General features: G+C 41.0%; 1 protein-coding gene across 1 annotated transcript in view; it reads right to left on the bottom strand.

The window, feature by feature from the left end:
* Positions 1-20235, bottom strand: part of LOC115376252 (neural-cadherin) — a 376719-nt gene that overhangs the window by 122840 nt on the left and 233644 nt on the right. Inside the window, exons 23-25 of the mRNA XM_030075748.1 lie at positions 18536-18629; positions 15531-15715; positions 623-852 (exon numbers count right to left, since the gene is read on the bottom strand). Of these exons, the coding sequence (XP_029931608.1) occupies positions 623-852; positions 15531-15715; positions 18536-18629 (509 nt within the window). The remainder of the gene's footprint in view (positions 1-622; positions 853-15530; positions 15716-18535; positions 18630-20235) is intronic.

The following is a 20235-nucleotide window of genomic DNA, read 5'->3' as shown; positions in this document are numbered from 1 at the left end:
ATGTTAAGGATCCCAAGGCTGAAACATATTTATTTTTTCAACACACTGACTGTTCGTTTTATAAGGATACATTTCTGTCATGACCTTTGCGTACAGTTGTGATGATACCGTGATGGCTGCAGCTGTGTGTTTGTATACACCTCTGAAAGTAGCAAAAAATGAGTAATGAGCATTATGGGTAGAATGAAAAGTATTTTGTTTCCCTCAGTTTACCGAGCATCAATATATAAATGGCATGCTTTGGCTGCTTTTGTTGATATTTGGAGTCCGTCGGCCCTAACGCACAGTAATGGAGAAATGCACCAAGGCAAGCAAGACATGAGGGGCTCGATAGTGAAGTTATAGATGAGATTTTATTCAGAATCAGTCAGCGTGATGGAAAATGTTGAGGAAATGGGGAAACTTCACTAGAAATAAGTGGTGACTTATCTCATCCCTCTCGCAGATTCTTTCACTTACACTGAGTCTCAAAGTAAAAGTTTTCCTTAACACATGAGAGATGAGATGATCTGTTAAGATGGATCATTCTTCCAGTGCGCTGATTGCACCTGCCTTCAGCCGGAGCGAGGACAACAAGCTAAAGTAAACAACGAGCTAAAGTGAAAAAAAAACAGCGTCCTACCTTTTGCTTGTGGGCGGCCAGATAGCCGTGCATCTTCTCAGGCCGGAGGTAGGAGGGGCCTCCGTGCACAGCGAAGCGAACGTCTAGCATCCGCTCCCTCACGTCCATCAGGCTGAAGATGTTGACATCACTGGGGGCGACGGAGAGCATCTCAGACAGGAAGTCCACCAGGAAATCATACCGGCTCTGCTTCTTCCCTCTCATTTCAATGAACTCCTTTGCTGTCATGTCTGAAACACACACGCAAACACTCCCGTGAACACAGATATTTACCAGACCAAATTTACCGATTCTGAAATGACAAATGACTTTGAATAAAAACAGGTGCTGGTGTATATCATCTCGTAGGAAATCTGTGTGAGTCAGAAACTAGAAAAAGCGCAGAGAACTGAAAGGACTGGAGTGATGATCATGAATTATCTCCATCACTGTTTGTCCATTGTTTAGTCAGTGGAAAAGGTTCAAGATTCAACTCAGAGTGGACAAGCTGCTTCTTCGCTTTCATGTAGCCTAGCTAACTGAGCTACCAACTTTTTCACAATTTTGTGTCATTCATTTGCATCAGATTGAGTGTGAACAAGCCTTAAAGGCAGAATGAATACGATTTCCCCCCCCAAAAAACACACACATACAACAATAATCCCTGTCAGTCATCACTTCTGAGCCACTAGAAGTGTGTATTGGTGTGTGTGTCTGCAGAGACGCTGCCCTCTGCCTGGATTTTCTTGTTTTGCTGAGACTCTTTGGGTATCGGCCTATGGGTAGTGGATGTGTAGCTCCCAGCCAATCACAGCAGGCGGTGCCAGATCGATATCGCAACATGTAATAGGAAGCTACAAAAATCGCAGATGCAGAAAAAAGAAATCTAGCAAAAGTGGAGAAAAGTCGTTCCGCAATGAGAGTGAATGTGGGGTTGGCTTTCACCCGCTGGCGAGCACTGAGGAAGAGGATGAGGATGAAGAGCGACGCCGTGTTGGCCTGTTTTCTGTTGGCAGGTAGGTGCTGGTGGGCCAATTTTATTTATTTATTTATTTATTATTTCGCTAGAATGGCAACGTGACATTTTGGCTGGGCATTTCATTCCATCGCCATCCTAAATCCTAAATCCTACTGCACATTCTGCCTTTAAATTTACTGTGCCAATAATAAAACAAAGTACACTGCACTGAACAATATTTTATTAATGCGATTTGTGTGATTATTTCGGCTCAGCATTTGTGGGAAATGCTAAAATAAAAGCCCAAAACCTCCTGAAGTCTGGCTATAGTGAAAAACTAAATCTATAAGACGTTTTTTTTTTTTTTTTTTTTTTTTTTCCACATACAGAGATCAATGAATAAATGAAAGCTTTTACCACTATATCATTATTATTGATAACATGTCAGAATATCTAAGCAACCAGATGAACCCTGGAATACCCTCAAGTCCACTTAGTCCACACACACACACACACACACACTTAGTAACAGCAAAAGGATACTTATAGTTAGTGCAGTTAGTGTAAAACCAAACAGCAAAGGATTATGGGTATTTTAAAAGTCAGCTCCCTTGGTAGAGAGGTCACCCTGGAGTCTCTCTCTCTCTATCTCACGCACACACACACACTCACACACCACATTCCCCAGGAGCCAATTTAACATGAAAAAGTTCTCTCACACACGTCTATACACACACACACACACACACACACACACATGCGCGCACGCAGCACCCCTCAATGGTCCAATCAATACTCTGCAACATGCCTGAGAGCAGGAGAGGAGGAAGGAGGAAGGAGAGAATGAGCGAGGGAAGTGAGAAAAGGAGGGAACTTTTCATCCTTTTTTAATGATCTCAGTGACTTTAGGAAGTGGCTTAATAATCCCAGCTGTGTCTACATTTTATGGCTCAGTGGGCATACATTGTTGGTGTGTGTGTGTGTGTGTGTGTAACGAGGATTTTAAACATGCACTGTAGTTTGCAAGAACATGTTCCTCTGTGAGCTCTTACACAACAAGACTGACAGCGGCATGGAGAGAGAGTCAAGCCCTGTGCCGGTTTTAATGTGACACACATAATGTTACTTTTATCTCTTACTGTATAATAATAATTAAATTAAATCAAATGAGTGCCTAATAAATGACATGCTTATTACATTACATGCTCACCCCACATTTTGGTCCTGTTTTGCAGTTTCGATATCTCTTTACTGGAATTCAACATCGTGCACATCAGCACAAAAGTATAAAAGCTTCAGTATTTGCACTTTACATTGTGTTTACATCATGTTTGACTATGAAATACACTTAATCTTAACCCTAACTTTAACCCAAATCTTAATCCTAAATGAAGCCACTTGAAATTATTAGCAAAATTACCTTCACAGAAAAAAAAAAAAAAAAAAAAAACTCTCTTGCAAGGTCTGAAAGTCAAACCGGCTTTCAAAAGGATGGCAGTACAAGTATATAGACACACACACACACACACACACACACACACACTAATCCTAGTACATCTATCCTTTGAGGTACTTCAAGTGAAAATATTCTTAACTCCCAAAATTGTTGCCCTCACTGCTCCATAGATAACCTTTAAAATCAACCTAAACTGAATTTTATACTTCAATGAAAATAGCATCTCTGCCTGTAAACTGATTGGATTAGATGTGTATCTGGGATTGAAAAGGCTCTCTGCCGTGGTGTTGCATAAGAATCCGTACTGTGTCAAGTCTACAGATATCTCTGTAAGTACATCAGCACAAAAGCATAAGAGCTTCAATATAAGCACTGCTGCCTTCTTTACATTCACATTTTACACTACATCTACATCATGTTGGACTACATAATACACTTAATCTTAACCTCAACCCAAGTCCTAATCCTAACCTAATCCACTGAAGGAGAGATGGCTAGCAAAATCATCTCGGTTAACAAAAACCTTCAAGTTTACATTAACCTAAACTACATTACAATGAAAACAGCATCGCTGCATGCAAACTGATGTGATTTGGTGTTGAAAAGGGCATCGGCAGAGGTGTTCCATAAAATATATTTAATCCTTAATCCAAGCCCTAATCTTACACTAAGCCACTGAAGGAGATGACTGACAAAATTACCTCACTTCACAAAAACAACATCACACACAAAGTCTAAAACCAAACTGGGTCTCACAAGGATAGCAGCACGGCCATACAGACACACACACACACACACACACACACACACAGCGAGGTGGGCAGTGTGATTAGGTGTGCGGGTGCAAAGGCAAACAGGGTTTAGGAATTAAGAGACAAGACAGGGGGCTCAGAGCAGGCTCGGTGGAGGCAGGGTGAGGGATCGAGGCTAATGTCAGCTCCCATCAGTCAGGCCGGCAGGGGAAACAAGGACAGAAACAGACAGACAGTCGGGAGGGACGGCGGGCCGGGGAGGCGGGGGTTGTAACTCTTAACGCAGAGTGGCAGCCTTTACACCTGGCTTTGATCCATCTTCACAATTCACCGCTGCTTTCACCTTCCCAGGGGCTTCGGCGGGTGGGGCGGGGAGGCAGCTCGTGCACACGCGCTCGCACCCGCGGGTGTGCAATCGCACGCAACGAGGCAGCGGGAGGCGGCGGCCAAATATCCAGCTCCAGATGAAGTTTGCAGTTATCACGGAGAAAGAAGGAGCTCCATCTACTTCCTTGTGCGGTTTGGTTTGCAGATCCCTGATAAAGGCCACACATTGGGCTTCTGTTTAATGTGTTCTTTTGAACAAGCAAATCACGTTTTTTTTTTCTTTCTTTTTTTTTTTTTTTTTTTTTTTTAATTTGGATAGTGCCTTGGAGCTGCTTCTGTTTCACTGAAAACAGCCCAAACCAAAGAGCACTTTCCAAAAAAATAAATAAAAAAACCCTCCACACAAGAAAGCCAATAAAGACGCTCCTAATCGTTTCTTCTTTGAAAGAGGAGGGCGGTTATTTTGATGAATTTTTTTTTTACTTCAGAAGTACTAAAATTTGCTGAGTAAAAATGGACTTCAATAAATGTAAAATTTGGTCATTTAACATGAACAAAGGGGGAAAAAACTTACTAAGAAATTAAACCAATAAAAACCACACACGCTATACATCTTCCTCCATCTATACACCCATCGTCTTTCTGAGCATAAAAAAAGGGGCTTTCTCTGCAAGATCCTCACATCTGTAGTGAGTTTGAAAGATCTGCTTCAAGTTTCTATGCCCCAAACACCTGGGATGCTTTACAAAACTCCCTAAAACTTAATTTAAATTCTTGATCACAATTCATTCAGCCTCCTGCACCTGTTTTAACTGAATTGTGTTCTGCATCTTGCATCTTGTAATTATTTTAATTAATACACTTGTTTTACCAGATTACTCTCCTTTACCTTGTATCTCTCATAACGTACATTTTTATGTCATTTCACTCGACATCATTGTAAATGAGGTCCAGCCCTCAATGATTTTCGAGTTTAAATAAAGGTAATAATATCTTAAAAACGTAATACAGACATGACCAGAGGAAGTGAAGTCCAAACTACGCTCTTTTCGGGGAAACAAATTCTCCAAAATAAAGTAACAATGCAGAATTCATTTAACACAGCCACATAGAGAACTGAAGTGGAAGTCATTTTACTGCTGCAGTCCACTTACCCAAACAAGTAACATTTCACTATATTTGGCATGAAATCTATCTCTCCATAAAGCAGCATTACCTTGAGACACCAATCACCACAGTATAATGTAACCTTTTAGTGCCCATCTAACAGCTGGTTACACACCATATTTTATCAGTATTTTTTTTTTTTTTTTTTTTTTTTTTTTTTTCATAGTTCCCTTAAAAATGACAAAAGTAATGCTTTGGGAGACTCGACATGGTAACAATAATGTGTTGTTGAAACAGAAGCCTTCAAAAATAAAAGTTATGCATGAAGCACACGAGATGTAAACACGACTGCTGTGATCCAAAGGTGCACCAGCGCTTTATGTACTTGGGTGCTTTGTATGTTACATCATTTACTGTCCCTGCGTGGTTTCTTCCTTCATGTGAAGCTAAAAAGTGATGCCTCTACAAAAGAATCACACAGGACTCGACCGAATGAACAAACAAGTGAACACACACCCACACACAGTTCCTAATCAACGCTCAGCTCCAACACAAACAAGCCCTAATTTTTGTTTTGCTTGTCCCAACACAACAGGGACATCTCATGAAAGCCTCCAGTTTGTTTGGAGGAAACAGAGGAAGAAGAAAAAACGGGTACTTAGCATGAGTAGTGATAGCCGCCATGGGTGAACGGACGAAGAAAAAGAGTGCCACCTACAAAATCTCAAAGTCAACAGACAAAAATAACTACATAAATAATAGTCCAGTAATTTTAGGCCAAAATTGAGGTCAACCTAGGACAAATTGCAAGAGAAGCAAACTCAACTGATTTTGTATCCTCAGTTTGTCCTGAGTGAGGGGAAAAAAGTCCCAAGAAATCCTATTGGTGGAAAGTTTTGAAAATCACCTATTTATGACCACATATTACCAAAATTTTACTTTCAGATATCACTATAAAAATTCACAAATTGATTACACACATAAAGACAAGAAAAAAAGTCAATTACAAGTTCTCTGAATTATTCTGTTTACACATGCATATCACACATTATCTGATTTGATTTCCGCTAATAAGGAATATAAGGAATAAATGCCAGAAGAGACATTTAAACAGTGAATTAAAAGGTTACTATATATATAGTAACCTTGAATTAAAAGGTTACTATATAACAGTGAATTAAAAGGTTACTATATATATAGTAACCTTTTAATTCACTGTTTAAATGTCTCTTCTGGCATTTATTCCTTATATTCCTTATTAGCGCATATCATATCAGATAATGTGTGATATGCATGTGTAAACAGAATAATTCAAAGAACTTGTAACTGACTTTTTTTCTTGTCTTTATGTGTGTAATCAACTTGTGAATTTTTATAGTGATATCTGAAAGTAAAATTTGGAACCCCTTTCCCGTGTGTTAAAAACAGTGTTTTTTGGTAATATGTGGTCATAAATAGGTGATTTTCAAAACTTTCCACCAATGGGATTTCTTGGGACTTTTTTTCCCTCACTCAGGACATACTCAGGATACAAAATCAGTTGAGTTTTCTTCTCTTGCAATTTGTCCTAGGTTTTTTCATAAAATGACTGGACTATAAATGAAATAAAAATAAACTCTTAAACACCACAACGGTGACCATTTTAGTATCAACGATGTCACCAAAATGCCCTCCAAAAAATAAGGCTTTCACAGACCTCACAGAAGAATTTAACGGTTCATTAATGCAGTATCCGATCTTGATATGAGGAAAATCCTTGGCACATCAGTGGAGCACAAAGGATTATTCAAGAGGCCCCCTTGTTCCTGTCTCTATCTAATTTCCATTTCTGTGTCCCACTGCGTTTCAGCCCAGCACTCTTCAGAAAAGAAAAGAAAAAAAAAAGTCACAACTTTTGTTTCCCTGGATATAAAGTACCAGATTAAATTTGAGTTACCCCAAATTCACTACCCTTCTCCAGTTAACTTCCCGTATAAAGAATTTTCATTCGACTGATGAGAAATGGCAGAAAAGTTTACTTTCTGTGTCCGGACTTCTCTAATTTTATTGAGCAAAGCAATAACCAAACATTTCATATTTATGACACTGCTTTTACGGTCATTCACAAATAGGCAATGAAACTGAGTTATTCTGATTTCTACAAGTCAGAGAGGACACAATCACCAATTTTTGGACGTGCAACAGAAAAGTAATCTGACGGAAATCTAAAAGTACTCCAGAAAATTACCGCTGCAAGCATTACTTTTAAATGAGTCATGGAAGGCATTAATTTTTTGAGAATAACAAATCCAACTGGCAGGCAGGCAAACAAACCCTGACGGGAAAGATTTTTTTTATTTTTTATTTTTTTATTTTTTTTTTTATGGGGAACACTAAGCTGCAGTTACAGATCCACAGGCACTCACACAGACAGAGGGACTCATCACAACTCATCATCACAGGCGGGCAGGCACACAGATAAACAAAAAGGTAGATAAATAACAATGGAGTTTCATAAAATTTAGTGAAATGAGGACAGACTCGAAAACACAGATTATATGATGTGAACAAATGACAGTCAGTGAAGATGACTTTCCTCTACCTCCACATGCAGCACTTGCCAACATTACTTCTACTGAGGCTAAAGCAGGTTGGCTTTATATACATATTATATATTTTATTATAGGCGAGTTAATTCGGGAGGTGGAGCCACATGTGTCCAAGTGGACGTGTCACAAGGTTGCACTGATTGAGTAAAATCCCCCGGTCACACAACACACACACAAGAGGCAGAGGTGGAACTATGTGTAAACTAATTTATTGACAAGGTAGATTGGGCAAATAAAATATTAAAATAATAATAAAAATATAGCACAGCTGCTGGCTTATGATAAAACAATAAAACGTGCTGGCGTAAGTGTCCAATTAAAACAGTCTTTCCTCTAAACAGTCTATATGAGTAATATACTCAGTCCATTCCGGCGGCGTCCCGGTATCAGTCCGACCGTGTGCGTGGTGAGGCTCCATCGGGGCGTGCATTGAAGCCGCCTGGGCGCGCTCTCGTAACAGCCCAAACTTTAGCAGATAGCGGATAGCGGGTGGTCCTGACCACCCGCTATCCGCTATCTGAGAGTCCAGAAATAGGGAGCGTTTTGAAAGTGGTGGCGGTTGTGGGGGGTTGGGTGTGTGTGTGTGTATGGGTATGTTTTTGACTATCTTCAGGGACACACACCAGACTCAAAACCCGGGGTAATTGGGGATGGCTTGTTCAACTGGGGACAAAAGCCATGTACCCACTTAGAAAAAGCTGCTTTTTGGAGTCAGTGGTTAAGGTTAGGTGTTACGTTAAGGTTAGGTGTTAAGAACGATACACTAAGTGTCTCACACCAATCCCATCTCCAATTTCAGTAGTAAGGGAGGCATACAAGGTGAGTTTTCCAGAGAAAAAACACTGGCCCACACAGGGCCGCCCCTCCACCAAGTCAGCCCAAGCCAGGAGGAGAGAAAAAAACAGACCTGTAACCTGACACCCCACCGCATGCGTCTGCAATGATTGACAGAAATCTGCATCTGACCAATCAGCGGTCAGATGCACCGACACGGCTGCAGGTGAGGAGAGAGACGGCAACTAAGAGGAAATAAAAAAATCAAAACAAGAGGAAGCTCGTGCTTCACTTGAAGGTGGGTATGTTGTTGAAATAAATGTAAAACTTTGTGGCGCCGCATAAACACCTTAGCTGCTCCTCATAATGAGATAGAAGAGAGTCTCCTTCCAGTAGTCTTCCAGCCCTCTTACCATTTCTTGAATGTCTTGTTAATGTATTTGTCTGCATTTGCATTCACCTCTGTGAAAAAGGGGTGGTAAATTGACCAGTTGGTGGTCGTATATTAGCTTAATATTAGCCTATCAATCTATGCATCAATAAAGAAGATCAGTTTAAGGCTATTTGAATTGAATTTATTTAATTTGTGACAGTTACGACTTTTTCAGAAGACTTTACAGAGAAATATTGATATAAATAAGTGCAACTGATACATTTGTTGACAAAGGGAACTGAATTTGAAATAAAATGCCACTTAGGGCCCCGGTTTGGCCAGGGGCGGCCCTGGGCCCACATTTGTGTCTTACCTGTCACAACCCTGAAGAACAACCCGCCTTGACACCGGGTCAGAGTTAAGGTGAAACCACGACGTCTGGGACTGGGAGGTGGGAGCTGTCAGACTTGGTCCAGCCTTATGGAATCACCTCCTCCCTTTAGTCTTTACATGTTGCGCCAAATCGGGGCCCTAAGCTCTGTTGGATAAGCTACCCGAATTGTGGGAGGTGACTGTGAGGTTGTTAGGGGGACAGGGCCCTTTGGTGAGGGCTCTGTCTAAATCCCACCGACCTGCAGCCCCTCCCCTGGCTCCCCAGTGCAATCGCAACATTCAGTGACATTTGGCTGCTATTGATTTAGGAAATAATAAGGAGACGAATAAGAAGGAGGTGTTCTGTTGGGGTTATTTTATGTTTGGGGGTGGTTGAGGATGGGGCTGAGGATTCAGGTTAGGATGAAGAGGGGGTGGGGTTAGGGTTTTGGTTAAGGTAGGTCAGAAAATTAATGTAAGTCTACGTAATGTCCCCCAAAGTGATATAAGTAAACATGCGTGTGTGTGTGTGTGTGTGTGTGTTTGTTTGTGTGTGTGGGGAAGGAGTATTTCACAAACCTATTTTGGTACATGTGCCAAACAGGATCATCTCTAAACGATTTAAGTTGTTTTCTACTAACTGAAAGCCTTGTCTAGATTGCATGCTGCAGACCTTAAAGTGATTATGAATGTTTGGCTCGCTGACTACAGTTTACCCACATTTTACATTTTTACAACAAACCGTTTTGCAAATCATGCGGGGCTACTTGAGGTTTCACAACATACAATCAAAATCCTCCATCCTCCTTTGAAGACTACGAGAAATGGTCTCTTACTTTCTTGATTTGATGTATTTCCTGTTGAAAAAGGATGTTTGGATGGGACAGAGTGCAGCGAAGGATCATTCACAAATGCAAATCAACAGGATATCAGTTTGGGAGAGAATTTTATTTGAAGGGATACAATTTTATTTGAAGGGATAGGCGGATGAAAGAGGACGTTTAAATATTAGAAAGAGATCATGAAAAGTCATATCATGAGGACTTTAAATTGTAAATTGCATTTTTGGTTGAAGCACCGAATTTATAATGTTCTGCTTCTGTGGCTACATCGTGGCCTTCGACAAACAAACCAAACTAACGCGTGTGCAAGCGAAACGTTCAGATTGTTTTCTGGCAAAGAAGGACTTTTTCACTCCATCAAATCTGAAGTTCTTCACGTCATCCTAGCATAAGCGCTGCGGCTTTTAGGAAAACCAGCAACAACTTCTTAATTATGATGATGGAAAATTGGCGTCAACAAAGTTTGGAGATTCTGAAAGTTAATGTTAATATTATATAATGAATGGAGAATGGCAATGGCTAGATAAAAGGTAGGGAAAATAATATCAGAAAAAAAATAAAATATGACCCTAACCCATATAAATAAACTTGAACTTGACTGTGTGTGCATCCACGTTGAAGACCAAAGGTGTCCGGGCTTTTGTCTTTTGGAACGGCCACGCTGAAAACTTACTTGTATCGTGAAATTCTTATATAAATCTGGCTTTTATTCATTTCCATCCCTTTCATCTTAGTTGTATAGTTAATCTGTTCGGTAATCTTAGTGATGTTATTGCTGACTCTGTTTATTGCACATTTATTTATTTTCATCACTGTGTTTTATCTTTGTATTTTATTGATTTGTCTTTGGTCTTTTATTGCACTTTGATGCACTCCACAAAGCTGTTTTGAAAAGTGCTGCATAAATAATGATATTACCATTAACATTAATACTCCTGCATCCTTCATGTGATCCATTTGTTGTGGGGGGGAAAAAAAAAAAATCTCTCAGTTTTTGTGTAGAAAACTAGTGTTTATATTTGAAGAGATCATACTCATTTTGCAACATTTTGGGAAACCTGGCTCATAAATAAACAGCTATTGAGAGTAACTGTGTGATGAAGGGAAGCTAAAATCTCCAGGATTTTCCTGAGACAAAATTAGGCAAAGTCAGCAGCTACACAGACACTATCAGAAAGTCCTCATCTTGGTTTTTATATACAATTCAATGCCATGAATATTTTCTCCGGTCCTTGACCCCACGGACAGTGAAAGCTGGTTCCCTATCTGCACATAAACTGTCGGCATGGGAAACAGAAAATGGCATCTACCTGCTTCCTGTGCTCAAGCCAGGAAAATGTTTTGAAATGTTCAGCGCTAACAGCTTGAGTTCGTGGACTGAAAATAGTTTTAGGATAGCCACTCCGGTAAGCATGGCTGGACAGAACCGCTGTCCTCACGGCGAGAGGTCGTGAAGAGACGAACCCGATGCACAACGCCGGAAAACAAAAGCTGCAGCGGCGTAAAGCGCCTCGTCTCAGCTGGAATCAGACGGGTGATGGTGTTGTCTGTGACTGACGCGTCAAGTCGCTGGTGTCTGGTTGAAGAACATTTGTTTACCTCCACATCAATACTGTGTGTGTCTGGATGTGACACAGCGAGCCGCTTTCATGGCGAGTCCAAATACACAGCAGAATAAGCCTCTTGTAAAACTGTGACTACAGCGATAACACGGCATTCATGATGTAACCTCGGGAGAAATTAATGTTTTCAAGAGAAAGAAATTATTAATTTCCACTGTGGGAAATACCAGGGAAGAGAGCGTCCGTTTTCCTGGGTAAACAACATGTTGAATGTGTATAGATGACACTCTGATGTCCCAGTCATGTGAAGGCAGCGTGGAGCTGGCTGTCAGAAACACTGAAGTAAAAGGAGCCGCTGTGATGGAAACAATGCACCGCCTGGTTGTGAATCTTTAGAGTAAACCTGCCTGAAGCTTTGTGAGTTTTAATGTTTGCCAATAATTAGTGACAAAAACGACATTTCCGAGAAAGTTCATTGTTGTTATGACAATTTTGGGGAAGCTAAGCTTTCCCTTGCCTCCTAATAGCGCCGCCTGTGACTGTCAGTAAACGGTGGCAAAGGGAGTCTCAGCAATCACACGGCTGATCCCTCAGGTGGCAAACGAGATATTTTCCCAATTTCTCTCTTTATTGATCCTATAATGCAAGAACCTCAGAGAGAGATGCAAACAGATGTGGATAGGTAAACAGATAGAGAGAGACAGATAGCGTGAGAGAGAAGTATTGAGGTTGTATTTAAGCCCACACTATCTGCCTGTGCAGGCCGCTCTCGCTGCAGACACAGCTCATGAAGTCCTCATCCCTTCATCCGGTAATAACAGTCCACCGACCAAGTCTCTGCATGCATTATATATGCTGTGCATTAACTGTCATGTTCTTCTGTGGGTTTCCCTGAAGCACTTTGCATTTCTATGTAGGCTTCTTGTGTAACGTGGGCATTTCAAGGACGTCGTGTCTATCGCATCTATCTATCTATCTATCTATGTATCTATCTATCTATCCTCTCTCTCTATATATGTATAAATAAGAGCGAGAACGACTGAGAGAGAGAGGGAGAGAGAGAGAGAGAGAGAGCGAGAGGCTTAATCTCAGGCAGGCAGATTTAAGTCGTGCTTTCTTTGTGCGTCCTTATTGCATTCCACATTTGTTCTTGAAATGGGATTTAGAATGTCAAGAAGGGTGTAGGTAATGCTATAAGTGGAATATTTTCATAATCCCCGAAACTGAGAATCAATGAGACTGTTTACTCTAAAGCCCCACCTAGAAAAAAAAGAAAAAAAAAAAGAAAAAAAAAATGCTGGAAATGGCTCCTGGTATATATCCACCAATCCACAATTTCTGTTTTGGTGGGTTCCCAAAGCCTCAGGATGATCTCAAAGTCATTACTCCTTTATGTTGTATTTCATAAAAGCTCAAAATGATGTTTTTTTTGCGTGTATGCCCATCGATGAACTGCAGGTTAAAAGCATTTGAATGATTTTGAAGCCGTATTCACAGCAGCAGTTGACATCCGCGCTCTCCAGTCCTCAACTGGGGTCCCTCTGCTGTAACCAGGCCCCATTAAATCAATAAGCCCTGCAGCTAATGGCTCTTTGGAAACAGTCAAATCATTCAAAAAGTACACGATGAACGGACCACCCCACAGCGATAAGTTGTTGACAAACCGAACCATTTCTTCTGGATTAAACAACAAACAAACCAAAAAAAAAAAAAAAAAAAAAAAAGTGAGCCGTTCCATTAAGCAATGTTTTCATGTTGATTTCCATTTCTCAATTTATCCTAAATACACATTTACCCCTGCCTTCTCCTCACATGGATTCATTCCCCTTAAACAAATATTGAAATGTGGGTGGCAGCTGCTCTCCACCATGCTGTCTCTGTGCATTTGGTGTGCATTCATTTACCTCAGTCCTGTTTTTAGAATGAGGAGCAAATCCTTTTATCTACTTATATGAGGCATGAGTATGCCCTCCATCCTTCCTCCTCTCCCCGTCTTTTTTCGCGCGCTCCCTCCGGCCTCCCCTTCTGCTTCTATTTCAATATCTCTGAAATCATAAAAATCCTTCAGCCATGTCCCATTTCTCTAAAGCGAATTTAATTCTGAGCAGACAGGCACTGTGCTGTACATCAGGTAATGATGGATGCTGCTCAGCATGTGAGGAGAATGTGCTGGCTGAGCAAAACCTCTCGACTAATTATTTTTCCACGATAAGTAATGGAAACAAGCTTTTCTGTCTCTGTGTGCTGACAACGACTGAGATCCCCTGAGTCAGAGATGAGGGATTAATGATGGCGTAATCTTATGCTAGAGAAAACATCTTTAACTGAGGAGATGACAGTCCACTGACACGCTGCAAACAACCTGAGCAAACACTAATCAGCAGTCCATCAATTTTCCATGACTGGAGACAAATGAGTAGGTACTGACCACGGTCGCCATCACTTCGTTTGTCAGAGGCAAGAATTTTAGGCGAACGTCTCGTCATCACCGCCTGTCATCAGCTAATCACACACTTGCTTTGATAAATGCAGCACCGATTGCCGCAGTATTACGGGTGTTGCAGGACGCAGATAGGTAACTTAAATCGGACGATCAGCAATCGGTTGAAGCCACGGTTGGCTGCAAGGTTGCAAGCGTGCTGAATGCATCTGTAATAACTGACTGAGCCGTGCTTGGAGCAAAAATGGGAATATAAGTGATCTGGGCTGTGCAGCCGACGCTCGGGTCTCAGGTCAGGCACTGTAGTGCAAATGAGAAAATAAGACTGAAGTCAGCAAATGATCAATTGGCACCGATAACTCAAGGACACACTCGGAGGTCAGGTGATACGCGGCGTTTCATTAGCGGTTTAACTCGCCCTCGTTGACTTCCCCTCGGCGCTCGTCCTTGGGGGACTCCTCGCTGTTGTTCCATTTTTTTTTTTTTTTTTTTTCTGAAAACCTGAAGTGAACTTGGTGAGATCGACTCACGGAGGGCTGAGGGAGCGAGTCAACAACCACAGCCACTTCAGAGGTACATAGCCACAATGCATTGCAGTTATCCATTATTCCCTGATGCAGCATCAAGTTATAAGAGGAGCAAATGACATCAGTATTAGTAATTAAACCAATATCCATGTAATTACAATAATCCTATGGAAATTCAACCGATCTGTTTGACATACATGTCGCAGTCACCCGAGGAAAACATAACGGCGAAACATCACCGACAGCATGGATTACATATTAACGAGGCCGAGATGACGTTAAGGAGGGGAAATGAAACAACTAATGAAATGCAGCAATAATTGACTGAACGCAGGTCTGCAGGTGTGGACGTGTAAGTGTCAAGATTCATTTAAATGTTGTTTTTTCACGGCACGGCTGTTCAGCGCGGGAGTTCGACAGGGTGTGACACCTCACTGCTGTTTACCTGTAAACACGTATTTCTACAACTTAAAAAACAAAACATGCTGCGCAAATCTTAGAATCTGAGCATGGTCTAATTAACAAAGGAAGCAATCCTACATGAAAACTGAATTAACAATGCATCTTCACAACTAAGCTGCGTTGTTTTCACACAACTCCCACGATCATGTGCTTGCATGGATAAATAACCCCATTGTTCAGACTCTATGCTTGCCTGACAGGTGACATCATATTTTAAAGTGTACTTGTGCAGTGTGTTTCATTATTTACATGGCAAGTTTACTTACAAAATGAAAAAGCTTGTGTGGAAAAAAAAAAAAAAAAATGACATCAGGTCTTGACTACAAGGTTGGGACAGATGTTTGGGTGTGTATGTGTGAGGATGTGTGTTTCTGTAGACGCAGTCCCACCTGCCAGACGGAGGGATCCGGAGTTGTAGATGGCCTCATCACGCAGCTCGCGGACGTGAACGGTAACAGTCGAGACGGCATCTGGCCAAACGCCGTCGGACACGCGGACCTGGAACTGGTAGGTGCCAGGTGGAGCGTTCTCCTTGATGATCAGAAACCCCGTTCGCTTGTTCAGGATAAAGTAGCTGAGGGTTTCCACACACACAGAAAAAAAACAGTTAAAAGACGGTCCTGCACACTTACAGCATCAAGGCAAGGTCGGAAATTAACTCTCAGGTTCATTCTCACAATACAAGACGCGCCGTTAAACTTCATACTCCCTTTTGCCGTACCACACAAAGTCAATTTTCTTTTACTTACAGAGGTTCATTACTTTGGAATTCATACTTTCATTTAGCGAAAACATCTACATCTCTGATTATTTTTAAGTCTAGACTAAAGTCCTATCTAATACACCAACTCTACAGCTTCTACCTAATTATTTCACTTTCACTTTTACTCTTAATTTTATACTGTTTTTTGGTGTTATAATATGGTATTTGTACTTTTGCTGTCGTTGTTGTTGTTGTTTTTGTCGTTATTTGAATTTTGAGTATTTTATTTTATTTGTTATCTTATCTTCATTTTTGGGGAGGTTTCCTTGAATAAGCCCATTTTGGGTTTTTTACCTCTCCAGCACTTTCTGTATTATTATTATTTTTTTAATCTATGTAATTGTCTCTGTATTATGGTGCAAATTAAATAAATAAAAAAAAAAAATAAATAAATAAAAGGGCACCTCCAGTGCGATTCGAATTTTTCCTCTTTTTTTTTTTTTTATCTTCCTGATGTCAATATGACTGTTTTTACTTGTTTACGCCATTATTAATTATATTCATCTGAAACAGTTTTGCCAGATCTCTTGTATTTGTATTTGCACAATTTTAAAATGACATTAAGAAATTTGTACTGGTTTGATGAACACATGAAGGTGTTCATCAGAAAATCGCAGGTGTTTTTGAAATCACAACATTTGCATTCCTCCATCTTACACAGTCTTTAGTCATTATTTGTTGTCAAACTTTGTCCCCGTGGGCCGCCCATGAGATGAAATCAGAACCAAACAATGTGTCTGTATCAAACAGTCTGCTGCCTGTTATGCCGCTCTACATGTGTCTATGAAAATTTTATTTTAATTACTTTGGCTGGAAAAATCATTCTTGGCAGTGAGATTGCTTTTAGTTTGCCAGCCCTGGAAAGGTGAGCTAAGAAGTTAATTTTAGGACATGGAGCCAGATTTCTCTTACAGACATCGAAGGGAAACAAAGAAACACGAGTAGTACATATGTTGCACCCATTACACACATTTACATGTAACTCCATTTTATACAGGCTCCAAAGAGAGGGGAAGAGAGGGGGAAAAAACAAAACGAAAAAAAAAAAAAATAAATAAAAAACGAAAAGAAAGTGAGTAACAGGCGCACAGACATGAGAGGAAGCAATTTCACGTGGTTCTCATCTTCATGCTCCCTTTGTAAATGAGCTCATTCAAGTTTAATTAGTGAGGAAATCAAAGGCAGAACCTTGGCACATCAAATAATAAACCACTTGTACAGACAAGGGCCATAGTAGCTCATTTTACAGAGTATGCCGCATTGCATGGATTGAGTCTAAGATTGCAACTAACTGTATTCACGCTTCCTCAAATTATCAAAGACCATTTCAAATCTGTTGCAGAATTGCCAAGCTTATCTTTTTTTTTTTTTTTTTCCTAGTTAGCACCATTTACTCTGGTGAAGAATGCTTTTACAGTAATTCATGCCCCAGTTTACTTATTATTAGTATTCTATTAATACTGTAATACGGGCTCGTGTAAGACTTTCAGCAAAGGGATGGTGTGCCAAGTCACTATGGCATTTTCTAATGTAATTTATGTAATGAGTTACACGGTGAACTGATGCAACTCTGCAATACAATATGTCTGCCAAGCAAACCAAATCAAAAACTAAACAGGTGTGCAACTAAGTAGGCATCAGCTATTTGTGGTGGACTTCATGCATTAAAACGGAAATATATGAAGGAGACCAGAACTATTTGACAGGCTCGGTTTTGCAGCCCAGAAATGATAAGACTGACAATGTGCTCTTAACCTGACCTTAATCTCAGCGTAGTCGACGAAGTTTTGAAACAGCAAACAAAGAGGAGAGGAAAATGAACTCCTTATATCAAATTCACTCTCCGTATGGGCTTAAGTTTGAGTTTGTGACAGATGGGAGGAAGTTTGTTGTCGTAAGCTCAGTTCGGTTTGGAAGACGTAAAGGATTTAGGTGTCGCAGGGTGCTGGAGTGTCACTTTTCGTGATATGCGATTTTCTGGGACTTCTGAGCCTGTGTGTGTGTGTGTGTGTGTGTGTGTGTGTGTGTGTGTGTGTGTGTGAGAGAGAGAGAGAGAGAGAGAGAAACAGAGTGTGTATAAAACTGACAAGGATACTGTTCAATGCCTCTGGCTTCACAGGGAAATCTGAAGGAGAGCAGACCAAAGCCTCTGGTATAAAACAACCAATGGCACTGAGCCACACACATCAGCAAAGAAAGACAGAAGAAAGGGAGGAGGGAGGAACAAAGGAAGAACGGGAAGACGGTAAGATGGGACTGGATGGCAAAAGGTGAGAGGTTTGACAGAACTGCTGTATATGGACAGAAATTTGCAAATGAACAACAAATGCGCAGACAGACGTAACAGTACGGGAGAGAAATCATCTGTCAAATGATCCGTGAGGGGTTTGAAGGTTCAAACATGACCACCTCAACTGATCTGAGCCACACTATAAAACAAGGTTTTATATGAAATGAATCTGGACGACTCAAGACAACTACAGCGTCTCAGGTGGGTGGGACGCTCTTCACCTCACGGCGTATTTTTATAAAGAAATCTTCCTTCGTGCAGATTAAAAAGGCGAGCGTGTTCTGTGCCTTCGAGGAAAAGCATGCAGGGCCGGACGGTCGATCGAGAGGCAGGTTAGTTACCTCGGCACGTGTCCTTCAAAGACATATGTCTTGTTGTCCCAGTCATCAGGGTCTGGAGAGTAAACTTTTCCCAGGACTGTGGTCGGCATTCGGCCTGATGACAGAAAACATATAACAGTTTCAGTGTTAAATGACAATAACCGAGCTGATTCTGAAGTGTATGTGTGTGTGTGTACATTAAGGTGTGGCATGTAGTGGTGAGAGTAAAGGTTCAGAATTAGGACATGAATGACCCCCTTTACACCTGGTATTAACATGCGTCTCGTATCCAGTTAGCGTCTGGATATTTTAAAGATAAACTACATTTACAGCTGTTATTATGAAGCTTACACTGAGTTCTCTCTGCAATCCGATCACACTCAACCACAAGTGTCACATCCTCCGTTCAGGGCCAGGAGCGTATGTCTCAGTTGTCCTTACATACAGTTACAGCAGCAGCATTGTGTCTTCTTGTTAGGGAAATATTCTTAATTAAGTTTCACCTTTGTTTTCATAGTTTAGACAGCATCACCGTCTAAGAGAACATAATGTACTGCGAGGGATAGATTAAAACCAATTTTGTTAGTGCTTGTGTGTGTGTGTGTGTCAGCAGGGAGGAGTGGCAGCCTGGCTCAAGCAAGAAGAAATGCAGTGAGGCAGCAAAGACAACCAGGCCATCATAATCATTAATAATAACGGCAATATATAAATATATATTTTTCTGCAGCGATGTGAGTGGCGGTAGAAATTAAAAAGTGGCAGCCTGTCACAGTCTAATACATTAATGGAAAGCCCAGGGCGGCGACGCATGTGCATTTACACTAATGTTTAATGGTCACAATGTGTCGCTGACCACCTCTGGAGGTGTTTTGGACGATCAGATCGCAATCCATCTTCAATGCATCTTGGGTCGGCTGCATTCACGCCTCTGTGTTTATGTGGCCAAGCGTTATCGGTGTGCTGTCTGATCACACAGCACACATGTTAACACCAGGCGAGATGGAGGCCAACGTAGTCCGTGGAGGATCCTCATAAGGATACAGCTACAAGGATGTACTGAGTCAGAGGAGGACGGTGGGCTTGGAGTTCACGCCAGTGTGCTCGCAGGAGTCAGAAAGCTTTCATATGGAAACTATGAGGCAGTTTTCATTTCCACCCCAGGGGTAGATCACATCAGAGGAAGGTTTTGCAAGAAAAAAAGATAGCATGTCCAAATCTGTGGCAGCAAAAGCAGATAACACTGTACAAAAAGAGCAAAATATATGTAATTTTACTTTCTGTGTCACCCACAACTGGGTGGAACCAGAGCACAGGTACAGTACAAGTGCATTATTTTTCAATGCCATATAGCCAAAGATAATTTTCTGTTCCCTGCACCTTTATATATGCACTCTATATTATGTATGGCTCAGTGCCGACATAATTTGAGCATTTCTGATGGTGAATACAATATAAAAGACCTAAATATATGTTTCCATGCATTCCCCATTTGTTTACGGCATGGCTGAAAACAAAAGGAAGTGAGTGACATTGCAGGTGAATGGCATACTGAGGAGGATATGCATAATGGAAGAGGTTGTTTGAATGCACAATGATTACAATCATATAGAAGGGCTGATATTGCCATCACTCCATTCCTCCCCCTCCCCACTCTCTGAGCCACCTGGGAATTACTCCTGTGAGTACCCTTGAAAACTTTAAGGCAGACCTTGACATTTTGA

Source organism: Myripristis murdjan, chromosome 3 (genome assembly GCF_902150065.1).
Source record: "Myripristis murdjan chromosome 3, fMyrMur1.1, whole genome shotgun sequence".
Taxonomy (NCBI): domain Eukaryota; kingdom Metazoa; phylum Chordata; class Actinopteri; order Holocentriformes; family Holocentridae; genus Myripristis; species Myripristis murdjan.
This window is presented reverse-complemented; position numbering and strand designations above follow the sequence as displayed.